This window comes from Nymphaea colorata, chromosome 10 (assembly GCF_008831285.2).
Source record: "Nymphaea colorata isolate Beijing-Zhang1983 chromosome 10, ASM883128v2, whole genome shotgun sequence".
NCBI lineage: Eukaryota > Viridiplantae > Streptophyta > Magnoliopsida > Nymphaeales > Nymphaeaceae > Nymphaea > Nymphaea colorata.
In genome coordinates, this window is record NC_045147.1 from 13,582,986 (window position 1) to 13,599,401 (window position 16,416).

The 16,416-nt window shown below is 40.2% G+C and overlaps 1 protein-coding gene across 1 annotated transcript; it reads right to left on the bottom strand.

Annotated features, from left to right (window-relative positions):
* Positions 1 to 10,306: 10,306 nt before the first annotated feature.
* LOC116263147 (caffeic acid 3-O-methyltransferase-like) lies at positions 10,307 to 12,885 on the bottom strand. Its single transcript, XM_031642763.2, has 4 exons — positions 12,330 to 12,885; positions 11,030 to 11,448; positions 10,875 to 10,939; positions 10,307 to 10,774 (listed from the first exon to the last, which is right to left on the bottom strand). The coding sequence occupies exons 1-4, from the start codon at positions 12,629 to 12,631 to the stop codon at positions 10,472 to 10,474; spliced, it is 1,089 nt and encodes a 362-aa protein (XP_031498623.1). The 5' UTR covers positions 12,632 to 12,885; the 3' UTR covers positions 10,307 to 10,471.
* Positions 12,886 to 16,416: the final 3,531 nt, after the last annotated feature.

Sequence of the window (16,416 nt, forward strand, 5' to 3'; positions counted from 1 at the left end):
ACTCGGGGGAGAAAAGACGGGCTGTGTGGTGGGGTGCTCGCAGGGCTCCTCTGTGTTATAACTCCGACGGTGGGTCCGCCAGGTGCACTATGATTTCCAATCACTTAATCACCATCTTTTTAAGTTACTCAAATATTTCTCACAATATTAGATATCGGAGTAAACTTTTTGATGGGCCATTATAAATAAAGCACTGAAAATTTACAGCTGCAGTTAGATTACGACATTTTAGAAAAAGTTTAAAAAAAGAACTTGCAAAAGCATCATCCCAAACCACGGGCAAAATATGAAGGTTTTAACTCTGTTGTTGAGTTGATAGGATGTTACAGTGTTGAATAAAATAATTTTCCTACTTATTTAATAAAATCTGCAATTTTGGTAGTTGAGAATAAACTCATAAATTCAATTATAAGAAAGGCTACATGGAAATCCCAACCTAAGTTGGCAGATCTGAGATATTTTTTTGTGGGGTATATGTAATAAATGTGACGATGCCAAAAGGAAAATAGTGCATCCATATTTTAAAAAGCCAACTTAATTGTTCGTTGATGTTTTTAACATCATTTATCTGTCAAAGATAGTCACTAATTTGCATCTTTTTCTCTTTTGACCATATGATTCTTTAAAATAACCTTTGGTGTACGCATAGAGCATCATATGTCCTCGATGAGCGATGTTGTTTATGATGACGATGGTGTTATTATTGTAGAGATTAATTAACTTTTTAAAAATTAAAATAGCACCACATATTTTGAAAATTAAAGATGAACAACAATATATATCTTCCTAGAAAAGGAAATTGAACTGCACGTGTAATCATCTATCTTGTTTGTTTAGCGACCACAATCATGCATAATCATCCTTTTTTCTTACTAAATAGATCTATAGAGTCAGAATGTCAGGAAAAGGAACCTCTGCCATGTTTGTTTCTAGTGCATTGAATCATATTTGTTGGCGGATTCGGCATCGAGAAGTTTCTTTTTTTTTTTTTTTTCCTTCTCAATTAACCACATAATATTTTCCTTGAGGGGAATCCTTGGGTAGCTGTATCTGATATCCAGGGCTACCAGACACATAGAACATTCAAATAATAACTGAAGCATTTTTATTTTTCAGATTGAAAGAATGCGACAGTATCAGAAAAATGTGGCCCACATTAAACTAGATGAAGCAGGGAACATCACAATATTATATAAGCCTACAAAACAGTCAGCAATCAAGTGGCGATTTCCTATGGGCGCAAGCCGCACAACTATTTCGTAATTTAGAATTCAAACACCTGCCAAGCTTCTTCAGAGAACATGCGCCCGTTTGATTGTGGGGTTAAATTTCTTGGGGAGGGTGAAATGTGTATGGACCGGTGAAATTTCAAAGAGAGCGAGTGAAATTTCACCGGCTCGACGTTTTCCTCCAAAACGCCTCATTTCACCCCTCTCATCTTTCCTCCTCCTTCGCATTCATGCCTTCTCATCGTCGCACAGCCGCTCTCACCATCGCCGCTCCGCTAATCCACCTGTTTGCTTTCTCCCTTTCTCTCTTGCTCTTGCTAATGCCTTCCCTTTCTCCCTTTCTCTCTTACCCTAACTTGTTCTTCTCTGGCTTCTCACCTCACCGGCAGAGAAGGGGGATGTAGAGACAAGGCAGCATCCGCCACCGCCACAGTTGCCGCTCCTTCCCCTCTATTAATCTCTGCCCCGTGAGTCTCTCGATATCTCTCACGGCCTGTTCACCCTCTCTCTTCTTTTGATTTGGGCGATTTGGAGTTCTGATTTGGGGGTGAACAGGCTGTAATCGATCTGCATTAAATTCTTCTTTTTTGCTGATTTGGGGGCTTTGCAGTAGTAAATATCATGATGTTGATATAAGTATGCAATTGAATTGGTTTTTACAGAAATTCCCCATCGCCTTCCCTCCAGCTTTGGCTGCCTTGCTGCAAGTCTGCAATTGAAGAGCAGATGCTCTTCCTTTTCGTTTGCAGATCTACGTAAGTGACGCCTGATAGTCATTTGGAACCCTGGCTTTTTCATTGTACTATTCTGTGATGAGTTTGCCTTCCATAGCTATGTAAACTGTCCAAGCAGGCTTGCAGTAGAGATTCTTTAACTGCCACATGCTACTCCACCAACCTTCACACAAATACATCTTTCTGAGCCTTGTCGAAACACTTGGGTTATATGCAGTGGTGGAAACAGTTTTTTTGGCTGAGGATCACATAGTCACCGGCCAGAGTCCTCTATGTTGGGTAGTGGCCTTGAGCCCGATCCCTTTCCCTCTATAACTGCAAAGGAATTAAAACAGGAAATAAATCAAATATTAAAGTTTCCGTTTTAATTCTTACCATAAGTCTTCATGCCATAACCGTAGCTGGGATTTGGGGAAATCCTGAGAGGCGGTCTATAAAGCCCAGCCCCTATTCATCTAACAATAAGGTTGAGAAATCAACTACGCCTCTTAGAAGCAAACCCCCAAAACAATTTCTCTCTTGTTTCTTTCTTCCTCTCTTGCTCACAGGTCTTGCATTTGACACGCTGCTGCTGGTGGACCTACTTCACAGACGCCGTTCCGCTGCTCGAGGTTCAACATTGGTATCAGAGCCATACTTGTCGAATTCCAGTAAGTGAAATTCGATCTTGATCTTTGTGGTGTCTGTGAAGATCATATTAACTGTGTGAGCATGCCAGTCGCCTCTGTATCATGCTGTTTTAAGCACTAGCATCTGAAAATAAATGCATGCTAGGCTATATTGATTTGAAGCATGAGAGCAAGACAGCTCTTCGACTTCAAAATCTAGTAAGTACCTTCGAGCTTTGTTGGTACCTGTGAAGCATACAAAGACTCGTCCTACGCAGGCATGAATATCATCTGTAATAAGTAGGAAGCATACTAGATGATAATATTGATCAAATTAGACATTCATGAAGCATGCTCAAGTTAGAAAGTTTACATAGAGTTATGTTACGCTCTGCTCTATGGCTGTTTTCTTGTACCCCTGTGTCCCAAGGGGACAGATTCTGAAACCATCTCTGGCCTAAGCATGTACAACGTTAAGTTTTTTTTTAACAGTCTTTCAAAACTGTTTTGACTCTCAACAAGGGTCTGGCCAGAACTCGCACAGGAGCAATTTTTTTGAGGAAAGCCCTGAGAACGAAAATAAGAAAGAGATGGGATTACCTCCGTATTGTCCTCTGCGTTTTTTTTTAAGGGGCCTGTGACAAATATCCTTTAAACCGACTCTCTAGTTCCCTCTGTCGCCGCGACAGAGCAAGATCAAAGGGGCAAACTGTTGCCCACGCCGGAAGGGAGAGATCGTCCTCTTCCCGTGAGCACCAACGCGAGGGTTCCTCTCCACCAACCGATCGACGCCGTCAGCCTATATGCAATTCTACATGAAATCTCCTTTCACTTAAGTGACGTCTGGCTTTTTGTGATGCCTGTAATATGCACATAAAAAAAAAAAACATCGTCAATGTCCTTGAGCATGCAAGATTACCAAGATTATGACGATTTGCTGTTCTAGATCTTGGCATTTGAACTTAATCGTAGGCTTTGGAAAAATCACAACCTGTTTACCCTCAACGAGGGGAAGGAAAAACCAAGTCGGGGGTTCTGAGAAAAGGGAATCAGAATCCTCATAGAAATCACCTGCCACCTGAGCGACAGATTGCCGGCTCTACCATGTAGTTGGAGGAGCCTACGTTGTTTCTCTCTTCCGTCGCAGCTGTAGATCCCGTCGCTGCTCCATTTCTGACCGACTCTAAAACCCATAAACTCCTCTGTCACTGCCGGCAGAAACGAAGAGGAGGTTGCCGGTCAATGCACCCAACAGAAAGGGTTCATTAGGTGCAGATGCTCACCAGTCGTCTCCCTCGAGTTGATAACAGACAGACGCGCGCCAGCCATCGTCCTCGCCGCGACCCTAAACCCCAATCTAGTGGGAAAGGGCTTCCTCGCTGCCCGTCGGACAGCCACTCCGGGCATCTTCCTCGCAATAGGAAGCAGAGGACGTCGCTATCCTCACAGCAGCGGCGGTGTTGGTGTGAGCAGTGACGGCGACGGAAGTGTGGCGGGCGAAACCCTAGCGAAGAAAGTTCGAGAGAAGAGAGAGAAATGGTGCAGACAAAATGAGGAAGAAAAACGGTCGGACTGAATTTATACTAAAAAGCAAAAATTACGAAAACTGTCCATCATTTTTGTCTGTTTTCAAAAAAAAAAAAAAAAAAAAACTGTCAAATTTCTTGACAATTAAAGTCTAAAACTTTTGCTAAAAAAAACTTTTTCAAAAAGAAGCTTGCGAAATTTAAATTCAGCAGGAATTTAATACGAAATTGCGTGGTGGTACCCTCCAAGTTCTCATAAATTGCTAAAAGAGGGTTACAGTAAATTGTTTTGCAATTTTGGCGAAAAATAGAGATTTTTATGCATCTATAGTATGGTTGAACGTCATTGAGGTTTGGATCCATGTAGGTTGAACATATTCTAATTGGATTTGAATCTGGATCATCTTTATCTGTTTAAATGCATATTATCTCGAGTGGTGATATCATTATGTGTGGATACATTGGTAAGGTCTGAATCTATAAAATTAGTTGGATTCTTGCTTTAGATCAGATTAAGATCTATATTCGTATGCAGTTTGAATCATGACATATAGTTTGGATATTGGTTAAAAATATCGTTTACATTGATTCAATTATATATTATCATATTTGCCTTTTGGATCCAATAATATTGCAATATTTGTTATCCCTCTATATTCAAATCATTTTAGGGTGCTACTATTAGGGATTTCCTGACATGATATTGCTTCTTGATTATTGTACTTTGCTTGCCATTATAAACTAATTTAGAAATGACTTTAAGAGTGGGAGCCTCTGAACTAGCTAAGACTGAAAAACTCAGTGGAAATAATTTTCATGCATGGAAACGTAGGATCATGTTGGCCTTAACTTTAGAAAGACTGATTTATGTGATCAACAAGCCCTTTCCTAACCATCATGTTAACATTCATGGAAGATGATCTGATCAGAGTGTTTGAAGACTGTCCAACAGCAAAAGATATGTTAGATAGTATTTCATCCAAATTCAACACCACTACTACTATGCATGTTCAATTATTGCTAGAACAGTATACCTCATATAAAATGAAGGAATCAGATAAAGTTGTTGACCATGTTAACAAAATGTTGGTCATGGCTAAGGACGTAGCAGTAGTTGGAAATGTGATATCTGATAACATGCAAATATGCACCATTCTGAATAGTTTACCATCTTCTTGGGATATGGCTGTCACAGCGTTGAGTCTTCAATTTGACACTTTGAATCTAGAGAAACTCCCTATACAATTAGCTATTCAGCAAGAACGTTTGACCAAGAGAAATGATGTAGAACTTATGAATGTTCAAGAAAAACCAACAAATCTTGTGCCTATAAGGTCTAAAGACTTTAAAAAGAAAAACAATGGCAAGTTCAAAGGAAATTTTGCAGGAACTCCAAGAACTCAAGGAACTGTAGTGAAATGCTACAGATGTGGGAAGCCTGGACACATCAAGAAGAACTGCAGGACAAAATTCTCGAACAAGAAAGACAATATGAGTCAGAACAATAAAAACAAAGAAAAAGAACATGAGGACTACAATGAAGAAGTTATTTGTGTTGTGTCAGAGTGCTTGTTTGCAGATGGAGATCTAACTGGTTGGTGGGTTGATTCGAGAGCTACACGTCACATTGCAAAAACAAAAGAAGGCATGATTCGTATGGAAAACCAAAGTTCAGGAATGCAAAAAGTTTATATGGGTAACAACTCATACTGTGATGTAATGGGAGTTGGGACATATCGACTGAATGTTGGGGGTACTAGTGTCATTCTTACTGAAGTCTTGTATGTTCCCTCCATGCGAAGGAATTTAGTGTCAGTCCCTACTTTGACTGGAAAAGGTTTTGAAGTTCGTTTTGTTCCAGGGAAAGTTACAGTGGGAAAACATGGAATGACCATGTTTGACGGAAAATATGTTAAAGAACATGGTATGTTCAAACTCAATGAAATGAATAAATCTTCTGGTTCTGCTTATTTTGATTGTGCGATGAATGTGAGTACAAATCTATGGCACGAAAGATTAGGCCATGTAAGCATCAACAAGATGAAGATTTTAGCACAACAGGGTATTATACCTGACATTAAAGCAAATGATTTCACGAAATGTGAGGTGTGTTTATATGGAAAGATGACAAGAAAACTCTTTCCATCTGAAGTAATTCGGGCCACTGATCTATTGGAAATAATCCACACCGACATTTGTGGACCTTTTAGAGTCCAAACACTTGGTGGAAAGTTATATTTTATAACTTTTATTGATGACTTTTCAAGATTTGGATATATTTATCTAATTAGATATAAGTCAGAAACACTTGAAAAATTCAAGGAATATAAATCTGAAGTCGAGAGACAACTTGGGAAAGACATCAAGGTTATAAGGTCTGATCGAGGAGGTGAATATACATCAAATGAATTCCTCGAACACTGCAAAGACCTTGGAATTAATAGGCAAAGAACAATGCCTAGGACACCGCAGCAAAATGGTGTCGCTGAGAGGTGTAACAGAACCCTCTTGAACATGGTGAGATCCATGTTGGTAGGTGCACAATTACCCAAAGTTTTTTGGGGAGAGGCTGTGTTAACAGCCATGTATACTATTAATCGAGTGTCCTGCAAGGCAGTCCCAACCACTCCTTATGAGAGATGGACTGGTGTGAAACCAGACTTAAGACATTTCAAGAGATGGGGATCTGTAGTACATGTAAAAGTTTTAGATCCAAAAATGGATAAACTGGATAACAGATCAGTAAGATGTGTGTTTATTGGATATCCAAAAGAATCCAAAGGCTACAGATTATATCACTCTACTATGGGTCTCATAAAAGGTAGAGATGTGGAGTTCCTTGAAAAACTAAATAACAATGATAGTAATCCAGTGAAAGATCATAACGATCTACTGGAGGATCTAATTTATTCAGATGATCAGTCTGGCAAAGAACCGACTGGAGTACAGTTTGGTAATGAACCAACTGTGGATCAGTTTGGCAATGAACCAATTGAGCAAGAATTGATTGGAGTACAGTTTGGTAATGAACCAACTGTGGATCAGTTTGGCAATGAACCGACTGGAGATCAGTTTGGTAATGAACCAACTGAGCATGAAATGCCTGGTGTACAGTCTGGTAATGAACCGACTGGGGAACAGTTAGGCAATGAACCAACTGATACAAATAACTTATCAAATCAGACTTTGTTAGGTCGTAAAAGACCTAGGGCTCCACCTTCATATTTGAGTGATTATTATGTATATCTTGCAGAGGAGCTATGCTGTTTAGCAGATATTGACGAAATGTACAATCTGACATATGACGATGTGATAAATTCGCATGAATCATCAGATTGGGTAAACGCTATGGATGAGGAAATTGAATCCATAGAAAAGAATAAAGTCTGGGAATTAGTAGATCTTCCTAATGACAGAAAACCCATTGGATGTAAATGGGTGCTAAGGAAGAAATATAAAGCTGACGGATTAGTCGAAAAATTCAAAGTCAGACTGGTAGCGAAAGGTTTTTCCCAAAAGGAAGGAATTGATTATTCAGAGACTTATTCGTCAATTGCAAAGTTTGCTTCGATCAGAATAATTTTGGCTATTGCGGCTTTCTATGACTTAGATATTTGTCAGATGGATGTAAAGACTGCTTTTCTGAATGGTGAGTTGAAAGAAACTATATATATGACTCAACCATCAGGATATGTCATCAAGGAAAAAGAAGACAAAGTGTACAAGTTGAATAAATCGTTGTATGGACTGAAACAGTCTCCTAGACAATGGTATTTTGCTTTTCACAAAGCAATTACAAAACTTGGGTTCGTTGCAAACCAACTGGATCACTGTGTGTATGTTTGGAAAAGTGGGAGTTTTTTCTATATTCTATCATTATATGTTGATGACATATTACTAACTGGAAATGATAACGACATGATTGTCAAAACGAAGACTTGGCTGAACAAAAACTTCGAAATGAAGGACTTGGGTGAAGCTTCATACATATTAGGAATAAAGATCACTCGAGATAGAGACTCAAGAATTCTGAGTTTGAGCCAAGAACGATATATTGATTATATCTTAAAGAAATTTCGAATGCAAGATTGCGAACCAATCGGAACTCCTATAGCTAAAGGAGCAAATTTAAGCAGGAACGATTGTCCTGGAGAAGAACAACAGAAATTACATGTTCCTTATGCACAGGCTGTTGGTAGTCTAATGTATCTAATGTTGTGTACCAGACCTGACATATGTTTTCCTATCGGTCTGGTAAGTCGTTATCAAAGTAATCCTGGGTGGCCACATTGGCAAGCAGTCAAAAGGATTTTTCAGTATATTAAAGGAACAAAGAGACTAAAATTGTCCTATCAAGCTGATGAGCTGACCATAGTTGGCTATTCATATGCGGATTTTGCAGGATGCAAAGATGATAGTAAGTCTACATCTGGTTATGTATTCCTCTTTGGAGGTGGAGCGATAGCTTGGTCCTGTAAGAAACAGGGATGTGTTATTCAACACACACAAGAAGCAGAATATGTAGCATGTAATGTTGCTACCACATTTGCTGTCTGGATAAATCGGTTCTTAAAAGACTTGAAATTAGATCTTGATCATGAACCAGTTCAACTATATTGTGATAATCAGGCAGCAATATCACTTATGAAAAATGGAGCTGTGAGCTCGAAGAGTAAACATATAATGGTGAAATACCATTATGTTCATGAAATGATTGAAAAAAATGAAATCTCAGTTGAATACATGCCTACCAATGACATGGTAGCAGATCCCCTTACCAAGGGAATTTCATAAGACTTGTTTACCAAGCATGTAGCCCATATGGGGTTGAGATATATTTGAAAAGTTGTGATGGACAAACCAATGATGGAAAACCTCGTAACTTAGAAACAGAAAACCCACATAAAGTGGAAGCAAACTGTCGGTCTCATGGCCAAGTGGGATATGTTGGGTAGTGGCCTTGAGCCCGATCCCTTTCCCTCTATAACTGCAAAGGAGATTCTGCAGTTATGGAATTAAAACAGGAAATAAATCAAATATTAAAGTTTCCGTTTTAATTCTTACCATAAGTCTTCATGCCATAACCGTAGCTGGGATTTGGGGAAATCCTGAGAGGCGGTCTATAAAGCCCAGCCCCTATTCATCTAACAATAAGGTTGAGAAATCAACTGCGCCTCTTAGAAGCAAACCCCCAAAACCAATTTCTCTCTTGTTTCTTTCTTCCTCTCTTGCTCACAGGTCTTGCATTTGACACACTGCTGCTGGTGGACCTACTTCACAGACGCCGTTCCGCTGCTCGAGGTTCAACACTCTATTGGTAACCAAACTAGTCAAATTTCAGCATTTCAATTGTAAGAGTAAGAAATTGAGCTCTGTAAGGACCAGTAAGCTCTCTAGTTTGCACCTTTGGAATGCCATGATATTCACTTTTCAATGCAGTGGAATTGAGCTCAGCAAAATTATGCTGGGGATCCAATTTTATACGTGTTTAGTAGTAAATAAACCTCAACAAGTGATTGAAAGGTTTGCTTTCATTTTTGAGGACGGATTCTGTAACAATGATTGCTGCAAATGGAAATAAACAGTCTCTGGTTTCTTTGCTTATCCTAGTTGCTGCTTTTGTTTATGCATGTCAAGGACGATCAGTGGAATTGAACTCAATTTTTAGAATTGTTGTTTGAAGTGCTCAAGTTAGGAATCATTGTTTGAAGTGCTCTCTTCATTTTTCTACCATGTGCATCAAACAGGATTAAATTTACCATGTTAAATTCTTCCTATATATCAAACATAGTTAAATTTACCACGTTAAATTTTTTTTGAGCATGAAACAAGCCTCAAATTGGAAGATGAAAAATTTCATCCTATAAATTTTTCTGAAAAAATTTATCATAGTAAATTTACCAGATTAAATTCTTTTTGTGCAATCAAATGATGCGTTAAGGAAAAAAAGATCATAATCATGCTATACTTTTAAGTATGTATTAAACACAATATTCCTTTCGTGTGTACGCAAATCCGCCTTTGCCTTGGAAACAACAAATTGGTGTTTGTCTGACATTATGTCAAATCAAAAAATGAACCTTAAACCCACAATCTAAAATTTAGAAGGCCTTTTGAGTTTGAATTGTTTCCTGATTGTCTTAATTTCACAAAATTGAAGCTCAAGCGAGATCTAGACACAGAACTAGCTACAACTGAGTAAATCACAGTAGGTTTTAATATGTTTTGGGCCCTTGTTTAAACAACATATTACATATTGCATAGAAGTGCTCCTTTTAACTTCAATTTCGGATAAAAACCCATCTCCACAAAAGAAACAGAGCAGCAAACACAAAAGGTAAGGTAAGAGAACTCAAAGACACCCCCCTTCCTGACTACATCTTCTTATAGAACTCCATAACCCAAGAACCGTAGACGCAGCAGATGGGCCTGATTCCGGCGAACCCACCAGCCTTTGCCAGTTCTTCGAACTCCTTCAGCGTCCTCTCCTTCCCACCAGGGTTGTGCGCCAACATGATCATGTCCATCTGATAAACGCCCGCACTCCCGTAACTGTGGTCAACGCCCTCCGGCAAGATCGCCTCAACCACGATCACCTTGCCGTCTTCCGCCAGCGCCTTGCAGCAGTTCTTCAACAGCTTCACACAGTGCTCATCCCCCCAGTCATGAAGGATCCACTACACAGCATCAATTAACAGTACTCAGTCTCCTCATCAACACTACACACAAACAACGCATATAATTTAATTTCTCCAACCAATGATAAGAGGAACAAACCTTCATGAAGATAGCTTCTGCAATAGGAACACCAGCAAACATATCACCACCAACGTGCTCCACACCTGCAGCAACAGCATCGTAATTCATCAGATGCCCAATATGAATAAGAACAAGGCGGACATTTTGGAGTAACAATTGTCCGGCTTAATTACCGGGAAACTGGGGAGCGTCGTCTATGACATGAGGCAAGTCGAAGTTGATGCCCTTGATATGGGGGTACTTGGCGACGATGAGGCTGAGGATGGCTCCAATGCCGCCGCCAACGTCGACGAGGGAGTGCAGCCCCTGGAAGCCGGTGTAGGTTTCGAGGATCTTCTTCATAGTGAGGGTGGAGTGGTTGGACATGCCCAAGTTGAAGACCCGGTTGAAGCGGGGGTCGGTGCCGTGGTAGTCGAAGGCGGTCATGCCGTAGGCGCGGTTGAAGGGGACGCCGCCCTCCAGCACCGCATCCTTGAGGTAGTACCAGCTCTCCATCAGCACCTTGTCTTGGTTCATTAGGGACAGTGCTGCCGCGGACACACCGTCCTGGTTCCGAACTAAGAACTTGCACACCGGAGCTAGGCCGTATCGTCTGGTTTCACCATGTAGCTAATTAGCCAGTTACGAAACTAAACTTTCAAACTCTACGTCAAAAGAATTTATTTTCCAGGGGTGGAGCAACATGTGTGCCTGTGTAGGCAACTGCCCACACCCACGGACAAGGGGTGGAGCAACATGTGTACCTGTGTAGGCAACTGCCCACACCCACGGACAATATTTATAGTAATTTTACATTGCCAACAATTTGTTTATTATACACTCGAGTCCCAATGATTTGCATAGTGTCAATTATGGTCCGCCTCTAGCAGAACTAAATGTCCTGGCACCTGGTTTTGTGCCCATCCCTTGTAAAAAATAAAAAGAAGATTTTAGAGTATAAAAAAAAAACGATAACCATGAGCTGTCGAATCACATTTTCTAACACGTAAGTTCCAATATATCCGCATTGATGATCAAGAACAAAGCGAACGGAGCCACCCTTTTCTTATGTCCGCCGCAGCTTGGTAATATATACCCGATCTGTTCTGAGTAAACAAAAAAACTGCTCCGCTTCGCAAGACTCACACAAAGGGTATGAACCAAAACTCCCAGGGTTCTAACGTAAGGCTAGTGGAACGTGGGTCCGGTTCAGTCTCCGTCAACTGGTTGGACCACCGGTGGCTTATCTCCGGCGGCAGGTGGGCTGAAGTGATCGCCTGGCTGTGGCGGAATCATGGCCACACAAACTATTAATTGGGGCCTCCAATATTGTGTGTAAATTATATTGTTCATTTGTTTCGGCGAAATACTTGAACATGCGCTTGATGCCATACATTTTTGTCTCGATCAATAAATTAGCGAAGACTGGGGAAAACGAATTAAGTCCTTTAAAATTAGACAAGGGAAGGGAAAAGGGCGGGCGGGAGTTGTTACCTGCGGACTTTGCCGTCATCGTCGGTGTAGGTGGAGGCGGTGAGGACGGAGTGGCCGGCGAGGAGACGGAGCATGCGGTCGAGCATGAGGGGGGCGTCGGGGTTGGTGGTGGGAAGCTGGGCGGCGATCTCGGCGGGAGTGAGCTGCGCACCCTCCCCAGCCTTGGCCATGATCTCCAGCAGCTCCAGTTCGATCGCCGCCTTGAGGGTCATGGGGAGTATGGAGGAGCTCACCAGCTGCATGGCGAACTCGCAGGCCTCCTCCTCCGTCATCGCCTTCCCCACATCCGCCTGCGAACCCATGGGCCAAACCCCACAGACAAAGAGAGGGAGGCAAAGAGGAAAGCTTAGGGGAGACTCGGGGTGGGTTGGCAGGCCTTTCTGCAACTTATAGAAGTGCGTCCATTAGGTGCACCAACCCCGACTGACGCCCGCCGTCCTTCGGCGGGCACCCATCACTATTTTCCTTTTCTCTTTTGGACCCTTCTGCTCACATCCCACTACACTGCAGAAACAGAGACAGAGAGAGAGAGAGAGAGAGAGAGAGAGGGTTGTTCCTCGAGCTAGTGCGTGGAGGTAGATGGTTGGTAAAGGCGAAGGCGGTTCGTTAATTATACGCCACTTTGATGCTTCACTTTGCTTGCTTTTAATTTGACACGAGTGTTTTGCCTAACAATATATATATATATATATATATATATATATATATATATATATATGTGTGTTAGTAAAAACCAAAGATAACTTTTTTTTGGTTCAAAAACCATTTTAATTGCAATATAAACATCTTAATATATTTATAAAGACCATTTTGATATCAAAAATGTTTTGATACAAGCTGTTTTAATGAAAGATGATATCTTTTTATTTTCATGTCATGGTAGCCGTTCATTTTTTTATTATAAAAACACAATTAAAGTCAAACAAATTATCAATTTAATATATTTTTTGTATCAACTCATTTCATTTTTAAGATCATATTAGTAAGGTTAGATAGATTGCAAACAAAACTTTAAAAATCAAAATCAAAGGGTTTGGTTTTTTTTTACTAACTTATAACTTATATATATATATATGTGATAAAATTCCTTCGAATGACACTTCGTTATTAAAGATTGAAACATCACAGCGGCAGGGAAATCGATATGCTTCTATGTTATACTAAATTTTCTTATATTACATTATAAGGGTGGGGGTTGTATGGTTGGGAGGTGCACAAAGTTGGTACCTAACGACGAAATGAAGAGATTCCAATGAAACAGACAGACGGTTGTTTTCACCATTCGGCTTCTTTCAACACCCCACGCTAGAAAAACTGAGACAACATTTCTCAAGGTCGTTTTTTCTTTAACTTCACACGTAAGGTATCTAAACTTTACGTGCAACCCTTAATCACGGTTGTAAATTTTCATTGATTAAAGCACCGCCACTTCGCTGTAACAGAGTTGGATTAATATATCTTAGAAACGTTATAAGACATGAAATGCACAATTTCGATCACTGGGAAGGAACTTCTAAATTCAGTTGGAAGAAAGGATGCTTTCTTCCTTGTGCTTAGCTACAAAGAAAAAAGCTAAGATGACGGGCATCACTGTATTTAGCCTAATTCTTTTTGACATAGGGATTTTTTGTGGGGCATATGTGACAACAATTTTTCGGCGCCGAAAGAAAGTTTATCCATATTTTGAGCAGTCAACTTAATTGACTTGATCTAACCTTATAGTATAATGATTTATGCGTTATAGAAAGCAACTAGTTTGCTCCTTTTAAGTTTTCCAAATATGATCGTTGAAAATAATTTTTTTGTCTGTTCAGCTTTGGTGCATTATAGTATCTTTTCTAGCAGCCAAAACTTGGGAAGAGTATGAAAAAGGAAAAATGATTCTCATTTTGATTCTTAGGCACAAGGGCAAAGGAGTTCAAAGATGGCGTTCTTGACCGGCGGCCTGATTTGAGGCTCAAATTGTGTCCCGCCCCAATCGTCTTCCTGCGTTGAACAGTATGCTCTCAAGATTAAAGAAAATAAGAAAGAAGACAACTTGGCTGATGGCTCCTTTGTCGGCTGGCACGTGTATCTTCAGCGCTAGAACATCTCGGGTCCATCTCAATGAATGTTCGTTACACAGTGAGGGAGCCAAAAAAAATTTGTTATAAAAATTCTTATTTTTTATGGGGCACAACATATAACATCTATATAAAAATAAAGAAAAATTTTGTTGCTGGGGTGGGCAACTGCCCACGGCAGCGTATCTGTTGCTCCGCTACTGCTTTAACACCTTATTATAGGAAGTCTACTCTCATATTGAAAGATTGTGAAATATATTAAGAAGCTTACAAGGTGGTCGATTAAGCAGCAAATCGTCTTTAGTTCCTATATAGCATTACTCAGGCTGGAACCGCCAAAACGCCAACATTCTTGGGCCTTGCCAACAGATTGAACTGTTGGTATAGAATGCCGTGAACCATGAGCCTTTGTTATCCCTCCCTCGTATAAGGTGCCCCAACACTTAGCTATAAGGTTAGTCACTGTTACAAATTCAGACAACACAACAACAACAGTTATTTTTGGAGCAGATTCATGAACCAATAATAAATTATTGTTGTTTCCAAATGCCTTTGGAAAACATTAATCCGAACCACGTCAAGGATTAATGCAGTCATCTTTTAGGTACAAATGGAGATTAGAATCATGTTATGTTAGTCACCTCACTAATATAAACAACACAAGTGATTCTGTTCTTAGAATACGTGTTTCTAAAACATATGCTTTAACAACACTTTGGGTACCATTATGTCCAGCGTTTGGTTATTAGAACTAGAAATAGCATATCCGATCACATTATATCTATTGAGTAACAGTTACATACTATTCGGTTTGTCCTAATTTTTGGGCTATATTCATGCAACAGTTACATATTGTTTCGTTTGCCAAATGGACTCTTGATTTTCTTCAAATAAGCTGCCTTAGTTAGACGAGTCGGGCACTTGTGAACGTATTACAATATTAAATTGCTATTCTCAGGATCGTTGGGCTTAAAATAGCAATCAATGAACATAGCTGACCTGTTAATTCAGTGGTGTCCTGGATTTCTGTCCAAGCTAGGTGTTTAGATGTTAGCCCAAAAGAGAAGAGCATAGCATAGGTGGTTGGCCTCATGGATGCACAGATGAAATAGGTACGCCGATGAGCCAGACCAGTTGCTACTTACAACTAGGTTAGGTTTGGATCTCATCTCTAGACCTAATTACAAGCAGTTCTGAGCGCACAGTTCAGCCTAAACAGTAAGCCTGGGTGTCGGACCGGGTAGCCGACGGGTACCCGGTATCCAGCCCAACTCTGACCCAGGCTGAGAATCTGAAAAAAAAAAGGGCACCGAGCCGGCCCGAAAAAATTATTGGGCTGACCCGACTAAGCCTCGGTGGGTCTGATAATATTTTTAATTATACTTTATTGATTTTTAGATGTAATTTTAAAATGTCGGGCTGGCCTGATACCCAGGCTTATGAAATAGACCCATGTAAGTTCAAGATTAAAGACCTCGCCTCATCGACACCGTTGAGGAGACTTCCGATGAGAATGGATTCTGTGGTCATGCTTCACTTGTGAGCTTCTGCCAAATGGAGCCACATTTTGATTTGGATCTATCTTGAACTTTACATCTGTACTGCTCTAAAATTTTATGGTTGGATGTAGTACTTGGGATGTTATTGAGTGAAAATGGATAGATGGATGAAAGCAAAGCAAAGGATGGATCAAAGTTTGATGTTGACATAGAGATCTATCTTGATCTATAAAATTTTATGGCTGAATGTTGTACTTGGGATGTTATTGAGTGAAAATGAATAGATGGATGAAAGCAAAGAAAGGATGGATCAAAGTTTGATGTTGACATAGTGCTCATCACCTGTGCTGACAATTTTCCACATAGGCTCACAGAAATTACTCAGCTTATTCACATGGTAGTACCTTGTCGCCATTTTTGCTTAGCTATTGGTTTCACTTATATATTGGTACCTGTCAACTAGTGATTTGTTGAAAAGTCTGCCTTCCATTATATGTGGCAGTGGCGGAGCCAGAATCTTTTGGT

What these genes read in the sequence shown, in the direction of transcription:
- LOC116263147 (XM_031642763.2), bottom strand. Translation starts at nt 12,631, where the DNA reads ATGGGTTCGCAGGCGGATGTGGGGAAGGCGATGACGGAGGAGGAGGCC. An exon ending in GATGACGGCAAAGTCCGCAG is followed by an intron (nt 11,449 to 12,329) that starts GTAACAACTCCC and finishes TGGTGAAACCAG; the next exon opens with ACGATACGGCCTAGCTCCGG. An exon ending in CAGAAGCTATCTTCATGAAG is followed by an intron (nt 10,775 to 10,874) that starts GTTTGTTCCTCT and finishes GATGCTGTGTAG; the next exon opens with TGGATCCTTCATGACTGGGG.